The sequence below is a fragment of the Lycium barbarum genome, chromosome 8 (assembly GCF_019175385.1).
Source record: "Lycium barbarum isolate Lr01 chromosome 8, ASM1917538v2, whole genome shotgun sequence".
Lineage (NCBI taxonomy): Eukaryota > Viridiplantae > Streptophyta > Magnoliopsida > Solanales > Solanaceae > Lycium > Lycium barbarum.
The window spans coordinates 1,007,292-1,019,449 of NC_083344.1; the positions used below are offsets into that span (position 1 = coordinate 1,007,292).

The 12,158-nt window shown below is 33.7% G+C and overlaps 1 protein-coding gene and 1 non-coding gene across 3 annotated transcripts; both read right to left on the reverse strand.

Moving 5' to 3' along the window:
• Positions 1–626: 626 nt before the first annotated feature.
• Positions 627–8,857, reverse strand: LOC132605610 (uncharacterized). 2 transcript variants are annotated; one of them, XM_060318758.1, is made up of 8 exons: positions 8,707–8,857; positions 5,910–6,347; positions 3,021–5,209; positions 2,659–2,928; positions 2,446–2,526; positions 2,155–2,251; positions 2,007–2,073; positions 627–971 (listed from the first exon to the last, which is right to left on the reverse strand). In XM_060318758.1, exons 2-8 carry the CDS (start codon positions 6,211–6,213, stop codon positions 926–928), a joined length of 3,054 nt encoding a protein of 1,017 aa, XP_060174741.1. In that variant the 5' UTR covers positions 6,214–6,347; positions 8,707–8,857; the 3' UTR covers positions 627–925. The 2 variants fall into 2 exon arrangements, with proteins under 2 accessions (XP_060174741.1, XP_060174740.1); XM_060318757.1 differs by having other exon boundaries at positions 2,446–2,529.
• A 3,229-nt stretch (positions 8,858–12,086) lies between these two features.
• Positions 12,087–12,158, reverse strand: TRNAP-UGG (transfer RNA proline (anticodon UGG)). Its single transcript has one exon. It is a non-coding gene; the product is annotated as a tRNA-Pro (tRNA).

Genomic DNA, 12,158 nt, shown 5'->3' on the forward strand with positions numbered 1-12,158 from the left:
AAAAATTAACATAAATAGCCGTCTATCAAAATAGCCAGCAAATGTATATTTTTTTTATATTAACGTGTGATATACATAATTTATATATATTTTTGATACACAATAGTGTATATTCTTGTAGCAATGCCTGTACGGTCAATATATTCTTCTTGCTTACTCTCTCATCTCTATATAGAACCATATTAGTTAGCTCGTTCCCTCTTTGCGACCTGCTTGAAATATTAGTATTAGCTAAACAACCCTTTCTTTGCTTTAATTGCGATTAAACGCAACCAAAGCAAAGGGAGGAAAGAGCTATAACGAAGACTGATTATTTGGCTAGCGAATGTAATTATTTTCGCCAACCGGCCAAATGTGTAACTTGCCTTTTTTAAAGGGAATTTTAACTTTTTTTATATGGCAAAAAAAAAAAAAAAAAAAAAAAAACATTTATACTGTTTCTCATTGGAGGGGCGAGGGTACCTTAAATTCCCAAAGAAATGAAAAAGAAAAAAAATTTAACAGGATTTTTTGCTCCTTTTTAAAATGCTTTGTGTCAGTATACCAAGTGGTGGAAAACAATCTAATGATTTTCCTTAGATTTTCTTCACACCACATTGTGGTTAATCATTTTCCTTAGTAAAATATTTCTATAATAGTTTTCATAATAAAAACAAAAAGAACATCGTGCATTTACATTTGTTCAAAAGTCATAATATCCATAAGCAAACCAAGTGAATTTACAAGGGAATCGATAAGATGGCAAATTTTTCTGGACAAACTACGAGAACTTAGTTACTTTATCAATATAACCAGAAATACCTCCCTGCTAAGGATATTATCATCTGTTCTTGGACTAGTAGCATTTTTCAACCAATATACAAGCAGTTGGGCGCGAAGCTTCCTTTGTGAAAAAAGCTCGTCCTTGTCAATATAGGACTGTCGTTCATTCTTTACAGCTTTTGTCATGAAATTTTGTGAAAAGCTGATGCCTGTACTTGAAAAATCAATAATGGAAGTCAACCAGTTAGGCATTCTCCAGTAGATGGTCCAAATGCCAAATAAAGTGCAGATGACTAAAAATGATCCTAGAACAACATCCAATTCGTTTAACCTTGTGTTATTATGTACTAACTACTATGTACTAAAATTAAGCAGGGGTTTAGGTTAAATTTCTTGATTCCAAAATTAGTGATATAACAATCTTTTGCATGGGTGTTGCCGTGCAAATAAGAAACTTCAGAATCCCTTCCGATAGATAACAAAAGTAGGGGTGATTTTGCAGAAATAGGATCATTTAATGCCTGATGTTTAACTTTTGTGCCCGTTTAAGGAATTTGTGCAAAAATAACTTTGGCGCTACACCCAGAAGAATGAAATATCACTCTTCAACAAGTTATGACAGGTGCGTCATAACTTTAGTACAATCTTCATTCTCCTATCTTATTAAATTGTTCACAAATCTTTACTGGATTGCACAAATTCCTTAAACAGGGACAAAATTTAAACAGCCACAAAGCGTCTTATTTGTGCAAATTTTCGCAAAAGTAGATGTCAGTTGAAAGCCTTTTCATGTCATGACTAACTGCTCGATGCTAAGAATTCAGACATTTCAACCACTTAGCACATAGAAAGCAAGCTAGCATTTTATGCAGATATATTGAAAGGGCCAAATTTTAGTCACAGTTCAATAGAATTTCTCAAATCATCCGGTTATGCAAAAAATTGCTGCCCACAGTAGATGTTAGTAATTCTTCTTTTGGCCAAGAATTCATTTAGATATTGAAAAGACGAGGCATACCAAGGTGCATACTATAAAGCTTCAATTCACTAGATGAAAATTATTTTTCACTAATAACACAATTGAGCACTCAGATGAAATCTAAAGACATGCGGCCACCCCCCACCCCCCCCCCTCCTTCCCCCTCCACAAAATCTTTAAGCAAGTAGAGCACCAAAAACAATGGTAATTTTGACCCTAAAGAGGAAACAGATAGAAAATGTCGTTTTCTTTTTGCAATACAAACCTATTGTACTCCAGTTTCTGGATAACAATCCCATTAAGCAAGAGCTCTGAATTATAAACCGGAAATCCTGCAATAGTGATACTTATTGCCATTAATTCCAAAAAAACAGTTATTTGCTAGAAGCGTGAAAAAAAAAATGAAATCATACCTTTTTTCAGATATGGAAGGCATATTTTGTGATCTTCTTCGCAGGAAATAACTAATAGATCATCATAAGTGATTTTACTATTAGATTCATCCACCACCTAAAGATTAAAAGAAAAAAAAGGAAAAGAAAGTTCCTTAACTGACATATACTTGTTATAATATTTCCAATAATGCATTAATAAAAGGAATTTATGAACTTGGATGACTTTTTCGCCATGCACAATCGTCACACATTAAGAGTAGCAATAAAACAACATTAAAAAGGTATCAAATTAATGCCATGGTTGCGTACCTCACCATGCACTGCCTTGACCAAACTTAGAAGGGTATCTCTATCAGGTTTTACACCTGGAGTGATAATGACTCTTTGATCCTGCTAATTCACATGGAAAAAATGAAGCTTATGATAGATAGCCTGAATAAGTCGTTACTAAGTAATTAAAAGTACATTTTTCAAACAACTAAAATTTTAGATGAGATTTGCTACACAATTATATACACGTACCTCTAGAAGGGGATGCTTTCTAGCACGAGCAAGCGAAGCAGGCATCGTAAAACCAAGTTCCTTTTCCTTTTTGGCATCTCTTAAGATATATTTTTTCTCATCAACAAAACAGCTTGCTCTCCCACAGCTGTTAAGCCATAAATGTGTTACAATTGGTTTTCCACAGGCAATGGCCTCTAGCATATTCCTAGTTCTAACAAAGCTTTCAGTGACAAAGTGTGTGGCATTAGAACAATTCGACACGGAGATAAATCCCAGTCTTGCTAAAATCTGCATCCAAGGGCAATTAGAAAAACATTAATCGTTGCCAAGCACTTCGTCAAGTTAAAGGCAAAGATATCTCAGATAACGGGGAACAGTACCTTTTTCTGCTGCTTGATTAATTTGCTATCCAGGCTCTGGCTAAATAAAACACGAACGTCACCTTCACATTTTCTTCGTCGTGAACCTCTGGGCAGAAAATCAGGTAATTTCTCTGCATAGCCCAATCTAATAAGCTCTTGAGTAAGAGTTGATCTAGAGAGACTTCTCAAGTGTTGCTTGCCTTTCTTGTGATCATTAAGACTGTATGATGGATCTGAATTTCCGCTTGACACTATGTCAGATTTCATGTCCTTTGTCAAAATATTAGTGGATGTAGAGGTCATTTCATTTAATTTGGCAGACTCAGTAGATTCAACTCTTTTGAAGTCCATGGGCATCATCTGTTGACTTGTGACGGGATATTTACAAATTGAGGAATATGATGTACGTGTCCTTTTCCCTTTAGAGGCCCAGTTTTCCAGTTTCACTTGACTCAATGTTGCTGCTATACTTTGACGAATTTCTCCTTGTTTCTTCAGGCTAACATTTCTAGATTTCCTTGATGTGTTAGTACCAGGTTTGGAAACTTTTCCTCTTACAGCAGCCACTTGGAACAAATTGTCATTTAACTCTCCTACCTCATGCGGCTTCCTTCTTTTCTTTGGAAATTCAGACTCCAAGCTCCTGAAATTTAGAGATACTTGATGCCTAGTTCGATGAACAACGGACGAAAAACCTCTGGTTTTTCCTCTTAACAGCTCTATTTCAGCTGAGCTACATTCAGTAGGTTCTGATGAACTATCATCAATGTTAAACTCTCTTGAGAAAGCTCTTTCATGATATTCCCCTTCTTTAACTAGGCTGGTTTCCGGAATGTGAGGAGCACAAACAGCATCACTTCCCAAAGAAGGGGCATGTAGCAGGGTTTCCATAGCTTCAGCAGCCAGTTGAGTATCAAGGCCAACATCATATGTATCTAATACATCTGATCGATTTCCGTCATTTTCAATCTGTTTCTCAAATGCCCCCATATCAAACTGCTCATCTGACTTCCTTAGGAAGTTTGGTTCCACCTTAATTAAATTTGCCATACTTCCCATTGGCTCCTTACTGGATTGGACACTTGATACTTTTTGTTTCCTCAGTCTGTCATTCTTTCTGTGATAGGTCAATATCTTTCTGTGTCTTGAAAAAGAACCATTTGCACTATCACTTTGCCTCTCAGGCCAGTCAAAAACTCCGGAGATTTTTACTGCATTTTGAACATTCATTCTGCTTGGCAAACCTATTGTTTTGCCTCTTAACAGCTCTATTTCAGCTGAGCTATATTCAGTCGGTTCTGATGAACTATCATCAATGATAAACTCTCTTGAGAAACCTCGCTCAGGATATTCCCCTTCTTTAACTAGGCTTATTTCTGGAAAGCGAGGGGTACAAACAGCATCACTTTTCAAAGGAGGGGCATATAGCAGAGTTTCCATAGCTTCAGCAGCCATCTGAGTATCAAAGCCAACATCATATGTATCTAATACATCTGATTGATTTCCCTCACTTTCAACCTGTTGCTCAAATGCCCCCTTATCAAACTGCTCATCCAACTTCCTTATCATACTTTCCATTGGCTCCTTACTGGATTGGACACTTGATACTTTTTGTTTCTCCGGTCCATAATTTTTTCTGTGATAGGTCAATATCTTTCTGTGTCTTGAAAAAGAACTGTTTCCACTATCACTTTGCCTCTCAGGCCAGTCAAAAACTCTGGAGTTTTTTACTGCATTTTGAACATTCATTCTGCTTGCCAATCTTTGAGGTCCCTTACGGCTGAAAATTGGAGGCGATATGATCTTATTCGCCCGTGCAGCTTTGACTTCATTGAGTGCATCTTCATTGTAAACTGACAGATAGTGGTCGACGAAGTCCAGAGCGTCAGCTTCGGATAACTCTTCAGGTATTTGAGATTCAGTGTTACAAGAATGAAGTGGAAAATCTTTATCTCCATCCATACCATAACCAGTTAAGGCTTCCTTTTCCACATTTCCTTCGAAGATTTCATCCTTGGTTATTTCAACAGCCTGACACCAATCCTCTTCAACTCTTGGTTCTGTACTAGCATTTAATTTATCTACTTGTGAAGATATCCTGCCACTAACCTCAGAAAACTGCTTCTGTTGATTAGTATTCTCAAAATTAGTCGTGATTCTGGCTGAATCCATATACTTAAATAGATTCTTTGACCTCCGTAGACATCCTAATAAAAATATAGACAAGATTCAATGTGCAATAAAAAATAGGAGATACACAATAGAAAAAATTCATGACATGCGCATCGAAAGATGCTATGACGATCAAGGAAGCTATTAAGATTTGGCTTAAGAAGACTTTCTCAATTATGTAGAAATAGTTAAGCCATGAATTATGTTGATAGCTACTGATCAACTTCAACACTTAAGCTTCAGATATGTTTTACTCAAGTCAAACTGAAAATTGAACTATGCCATATATCACTGACAAGTCATTAGTTTGTTAGTAGCTTCTATCATAAAGGCTTCCTTATTTCTATACATTTCTTGCTTTTGATCTCAGAAAATACATGGTTATCTTCCATAATTGTGAGAATGAGATGGTATTCCAGTAATTGGTGAGGAATGTTTAATCACGACAACAGTAAAATATGAGTCCATTCAGCAATTTACAGCCTAAAACCAACATTTCCAATGGCATCGAAGCACATAAACATGTACAACAAGTTGTCCTCCTTCAATATGTTGCAGGACAGCTGCTAGAATATTGAGCTAATGCATTGAGGAGTACATTGAGCTAGAAAGTTGCCAGATACAGAGTTCAGTAGGATTACAAATGAGTAAATGATCATAAATCAGATATCATTACTTGGATTATTATAAGAATGATATTAAGTGAAAGGACATGTTTGTAAGACAAATGCTTACCCACATAGGTTGGTCGAGAAGCCGGTGAGAATTTCCACTTATCCAGCCGCTGTTTATACCTTGTATCATCAGAAGATCTCAACTTTGAGATACTTTCCACTTCAGTACGGTGCCTTCTTTCATCGTCACTGTCAAGGACAACCGCTTCCTCACATTCATTTGCCAAATGAGAATTCTCATTTTCAACACAATCAGGGATATCCAAAATCTTTGCAGAAAAATCAAGGTTCTCCATTCCAGTCGTAGAACTCTCAATGTTAAAAGTATCATACATGGGAAGTGTATATGCATTCTCAGCTTCCATTCTGCTCTGATTCTGTCCGTTATTAGCTTGTCCTCTGATCACAAAATACAACAACAACAACTACTATCCATCAATGCCAAGCAAGTTGGGGTAGGCTATATGAATCTTCACTGATCATTGCACTCCATTTTGCTCTGTGATCACAAAAGCATGTTAAAAAAAATCTGATCAAATGCCCTAAAGCAGATTGTGTGTTTAATGTATAAGACTCATATAACCTACTCCAATTATCAAAAATATTTAGATTGAGTCAGTTATTGCTCCTTCAACTAACCTACACTGGTTCAATCTGTTTGTAAACTTTTTAGGGGAGTGGGTAAGCTAAATTTTAAGATTTGAAAAATATATCCGTAATTCCTCTTTACCTTAACCTAATTCACAGACTTAGCAAATTTGCAGTTAAATTAATAATCTGTACAATAATCTAACAGCTCAATTGCCAATCCATTACGAAATTCGTAGCCTATCATTCAAGGAGCAATGTGTTCGATCAACCTCAACCAAAATCTAATTTTGTTATATTTTCCTGTAAAATCAACAACAGAAATAGCAAATACACAGACCAAAATATGAATTCAAGGAGCAATCTGTTTGACAACCCTCAACTAAAATCTAATTTTGTTCATTTTTCCTGCAAAATCAACAACAAAAAATAGAAAACACACAAACGTATACACATACGATCATGTTGAAATCTAGGAGACTTTTATCTTCATCAGGATAATCAGAAGTTCATCCAACCACAAGCAATAAATAATCTCAAAAAAAAAATCACTAAATAATCATTTGTACAAAAATGCAAAAAAAAAAAATTGTTCATGCCTAATGAAACAACAACCCATTGAAGAAGGGAGACGGGCAGTAAACAGTACTTCGACGATATAGTTAAATAAAAGCGAAAATTTAATCTATGTGGCTAAGCATATGTTAAATTTTTGCAGTTCAATCAATAATTTGTAGAATACTCCTAACATCCCAATTGTCAATCCATTTGAAATTCCTAGCCTGTCATTCAAGGAGCAATGTATTTTAATCAACCAACAACAACAACATACCCAGTGAAATCCTACAATGTGGGGTCTGGGGAGGGTAAAGTGTACGCAGACCTTACCCTTATCTCGGAAGATAGGGAGGCCGTTTCCGAAAGACGGCTCAAGAGAAAACACGACGAGAAAAGATCATATAAGCACAAGCAGTTCAAAACAAAATGAACTAAAGAAATCGAAAAAGAAGCAGTAGCTACCAAAAACTAATTTTGTCCAGTTTTCCTGCAAAATCAACAACAGAAATAGAAAATACATAAACATATACACATACCATCATGTTGAAATTTCAACTATTTTACTAGGAGACAGTTATATATCCTCGTCACGATCGTCATCAACAACAACATCAGAAGCAAATCAACCACAAGCAATAAATAATTTTGAATCCTCATATTACTAAGTAATACTCCCTTCGTTTCCTTCTTAGTCAGTCCCAAAAGAATGATATCTTTCTACATTTCGTAACAATCAGTCAAATACCTTCCCATAAATTAGGATAGACGGAGTAATCATGTTGTGCACAAAAAAAAAAACAATTTTTTTTTACTAATGAAATGACAATCTAATTCACGGACTTTGAGCCCGTTTGGATTGGCTTATAAGTTGCTTATAAGCTATTTTCAGCTTTTTTGAGTGTTTAGCTGGTCAGCTTAAAGCCATTTTATGCATAAAATAAGCTTAAAAAAATAATTGGGCCCATTTGGCTTAGCTTATCTAAAGCAGCTTATAAGTTGAAAACAGCTTATAAGCCAAAAAAAATAAGTTAGCCTACCCCAACTTTTTTTTTGTCTTATAAGCTATTTCCAGCTTATAAGCTGCTTATTTTAAGCCCATCCAAACAAGCTCTTTGTAATTTACGGTTAAATTTATAATCTATAGAATACCCTAACAGCATAATTGCCATCATTTAAGAAGCAATATGTTTGATCAACCTGAACCAAAATCTAATTTTGTCAACTTTTCTCTGCAAAATCAACAACAAAAATAGCAATTACGCAAACATTTACACACGTGATCATGTTGAAATTTTTTCGTGACAATAAACTGTGAATTATTACCATACCAAACCAAAATATTTAATTTTATCATGAATCATGATCATCATCAACAACAACATCAGAATAATCAAAGGCGAATCATCCACAAGCAATAAATAATTTTGAATCCGCATATTACTAAATAATACTCCCCTCATTTCCTTCTTAGTCAGTCCCAAAACGAACGACATCTTTCTACATTTAGTAACAATTTAATTATAAACAGTGAAATAATTTATAGCCACAAAATTTCTCTTAAACTTCGTGCCCAATCAAACACCTTCAGATAAATTGGGACGGAACGTAACGATTATATTGAAATTTAATACTATTTTACTATTGAAGAAAGGTCAGTAAAAACAGTTAAAACGATATATATATAGTTAAAATAGAAGTGAAAAATTAATCACCTGATTAGTAACACAAGATTGCAGAGAGATTAGAATAATCGAACTCACTAGGGATTAGTAAATAGTCGATACAGTGTGTATTAAGTGAGGTTTTGTTAAATGGTAAATTGAGTTTTTTGATGAGAAACTTTTTGGAGGGAAATGGTACACATACGTGGACTGGCTTATAAAAGAAAGCTTTTTTAACACATTTGGCCGTCTGGCACCAATAATTACACCGCCTGACCAGACGTCTCGGGTTCGAATCTTCAGTATGAAAAAAATATGTTGTAGTAGCTCTTTTCCCAGATTTGGGTCTTATCTGATGCGAAACTGGATATAATCGAATTTCAATTCGGGTACCGGACAAGGGTGAAAATTAAAAAAAAAATACCCCTTCCTTTTTATTTTACTTGACTCTTATATTAAGTTTTCTTTTTTACTTGTCGATTTAAGCAAATCAAGAGAAATTTATCATTTCTTTCGATACTAAATTATTATTAATAATAACTACATAAAGTACTACTTCGTCGTTCCAGAAAGATTGTCTTAGTTTATCTTGACACGGAGTTTAAGAAATAAATTAAGACTTTTGAAATGTGTGGTCCAAAACAAATCTTAAATATTTGTATCGTTGTAAATCATCTCATAAAGTTAAATTATTTCTAAATATAGATGTTCTGGGAGTGAGGGATTAGGAGGCAATGAACTTGGAATATCACTAATGAAACTTGTTTTCTCTACCTTCCTTAGAAAAATCATTTTACTCATTTTTAAGTAACTTATTTTTCAAGAAAAATGTTTTCAAAATATTTTGACCAACCAAATATGACAACATTGAAAACATTGTCTAGAAAAGGTTTCCTCCTTACTTTTTTCACACCCTAAAAATTTGATTAAAAAATGAGGACCATGACACCATGATAGTTCCACAAATAAAAATGTGAAAAAAGTAAAACTTATAGTTAATTCCCTAAGGGGCGTTCCGAGAATCAAACTCGGGACCTCTCGCACCCAAAGCGAGAATCATACCACGAGACCAAACGCCCAGATGTCAATCAAACAATTCAGTAAAGGAAATGAGAGATGCAACTAAAAAAAAATAGAGAGAAACATTGCATGTATTATTGGTTTGGCACAACAAATAAATATAATATCTGATACCGAATTTTCACCGAGAGAAAGCAAAGTGTAAAGAAGTAAACACATAAAGAAGCCAAAGTATTCAACATCATATCCTATTTCAATTAGTCAGGTTGAATCCCGTTATCTCTCCAATCCCAAATGATGGAAGGAGACTCCACACCTACTAAGTCATTATCGGGAGATACCTATTTGTACATGATGTTTATACAAAACCAATCGATTTAACCATACGAGTTAACAATTGAAGTAAGAACACATATGCCACTTAATCATAACTACTATGTAAAGGTTTGAATGACAAACATACGTTATGTATTCATTTACTTATTGTAAACACGACATGTTTACATGCTGGTCCATCTAGGCCTGTTAACCGGTTCCAACCGGAACCGGTTATGGAACCGGTTAAGGAACCGGCCGGTTTCGGTTAAAAAACCGGAACTGGTTAACCGGTTTCGGTTTAACCGGTTTTAAACCTCAAACCGGAACCGGTCCGGTTTGAAGTGGTTAAAATCTATTTTTTTTTTGTTTTTTGTATTATATATATATTATAGTATTTATTTGTATATTGTAGCTATATTTTCATATGTTATACAACTTTATAATTAAAGTTTAAATATTTACTGACTAACAGCCTAACAGCAAGTCAGCAATACAGAATAGTGCTTTTCGTATACATATATATGTATAACTTACATATACTTATATATATGTATAACTTAATATATATACTATATATACTTATATGTATGTACTATATACTCTATATACTTATATATATGTATAACTTAATATATATACTCTATATACATATATATAAGTATAACTTAATATATATACTATACATACTTATATATATGTACTATATACTATATATACTTATAAATATATGTATAACTTAATATATATACTATATATACTATATATACTTATATATGTGTATAACTTAATATATATACTATATATACTATATATACTTAATATATATACTATATATATTTATATACTATATATACTATATATACTTATATACTATATATACTTATATATGTGTATAACTTAATATATATACTATATATACTATATATACTTATATATAGGTACATATCTACTATATATACTTAATATATATACTATATATACTTATATATAGATATAACTTAATATATATATATATACTATATATACATATCTACTACATATACTTAATATATATACTATATATATTTATATACTATATATACTATATATACTTATATACTTATATATGTGTATAACTTAATATATATACTATATATAATTATATACTATATATACTTATATATATGTACTATATACTCTATATATACTATATATATTTATATACTATATATACTTATATATATGTACTATATACTATATTTTTTTTTAATTTTTACCGGTTTAACCGGTTCCGGTTTCCAAAATATTGAAACCGAACCGGTAAACCATTACACGGTTAACCGGAACCGGTTAACCGGTTCTACCGGTTCCGGTTCCGGTTTAACCGGTAAGGCCAAACCGGTTAACAGGCCTAGGTCCATCACAAAGAGAAAGGAGATAAGAGAGATGATGTATGTGGATGTGTTTTGAGCCTCTAAGCCAATTCCAAAGTCTTTTTCAGTTAGGCCTACAAGCAGAATTCATTTTTCCCCTTCCCCATCTTCATTCAGAAGACAAATCACCTCTCTACTCAACAGTGGCGGATCCAGAATTTTCATTCAGGGTGTTCGAAAAAAAAAAAGTTAAATATACACTGTAATTTTTTACCAAGGGTATTCAAAAATTAATATATGTACATAAATACAAAAAATTTATTCGATATATACACTGTAATTTTTTGCCGAGGATGTTCAGGTGAACACCCTGACCCCAAAGTAGATCCGCCCTGCTACTCAACACCAACTCCATTCATTATAATTCATATCAATCTTAATATTGCACTAAAAACAAGAGAAACCAATAACCATGTCTTAAATGGTTTGAAGGCTCTTTTAATGAAATTGTTGAGCGGACAACTAAGGTTCGAAAGTTTTATCTATCACCTAAGTAGAGATGCATATTATATGATAGCTATACAAAATTCTTTAGCCTTAAATCAAAATATTCAGGAAGAACATGTTGTTCCGGCTCTTTAGCCCCAGACTATCGCATGGATAAAAATATATGGCGTAAGTGAAAAGCAATGATCCATTTCAACAAGGTGAGGGAAAAACAAGGTGAGGGAAAAACTAAATGGGGCGTTCCGAGAATTGAACTCGGGACCTCTCGCACCCAAAGCGAGAATCATACCACTAGACCAAACGCCC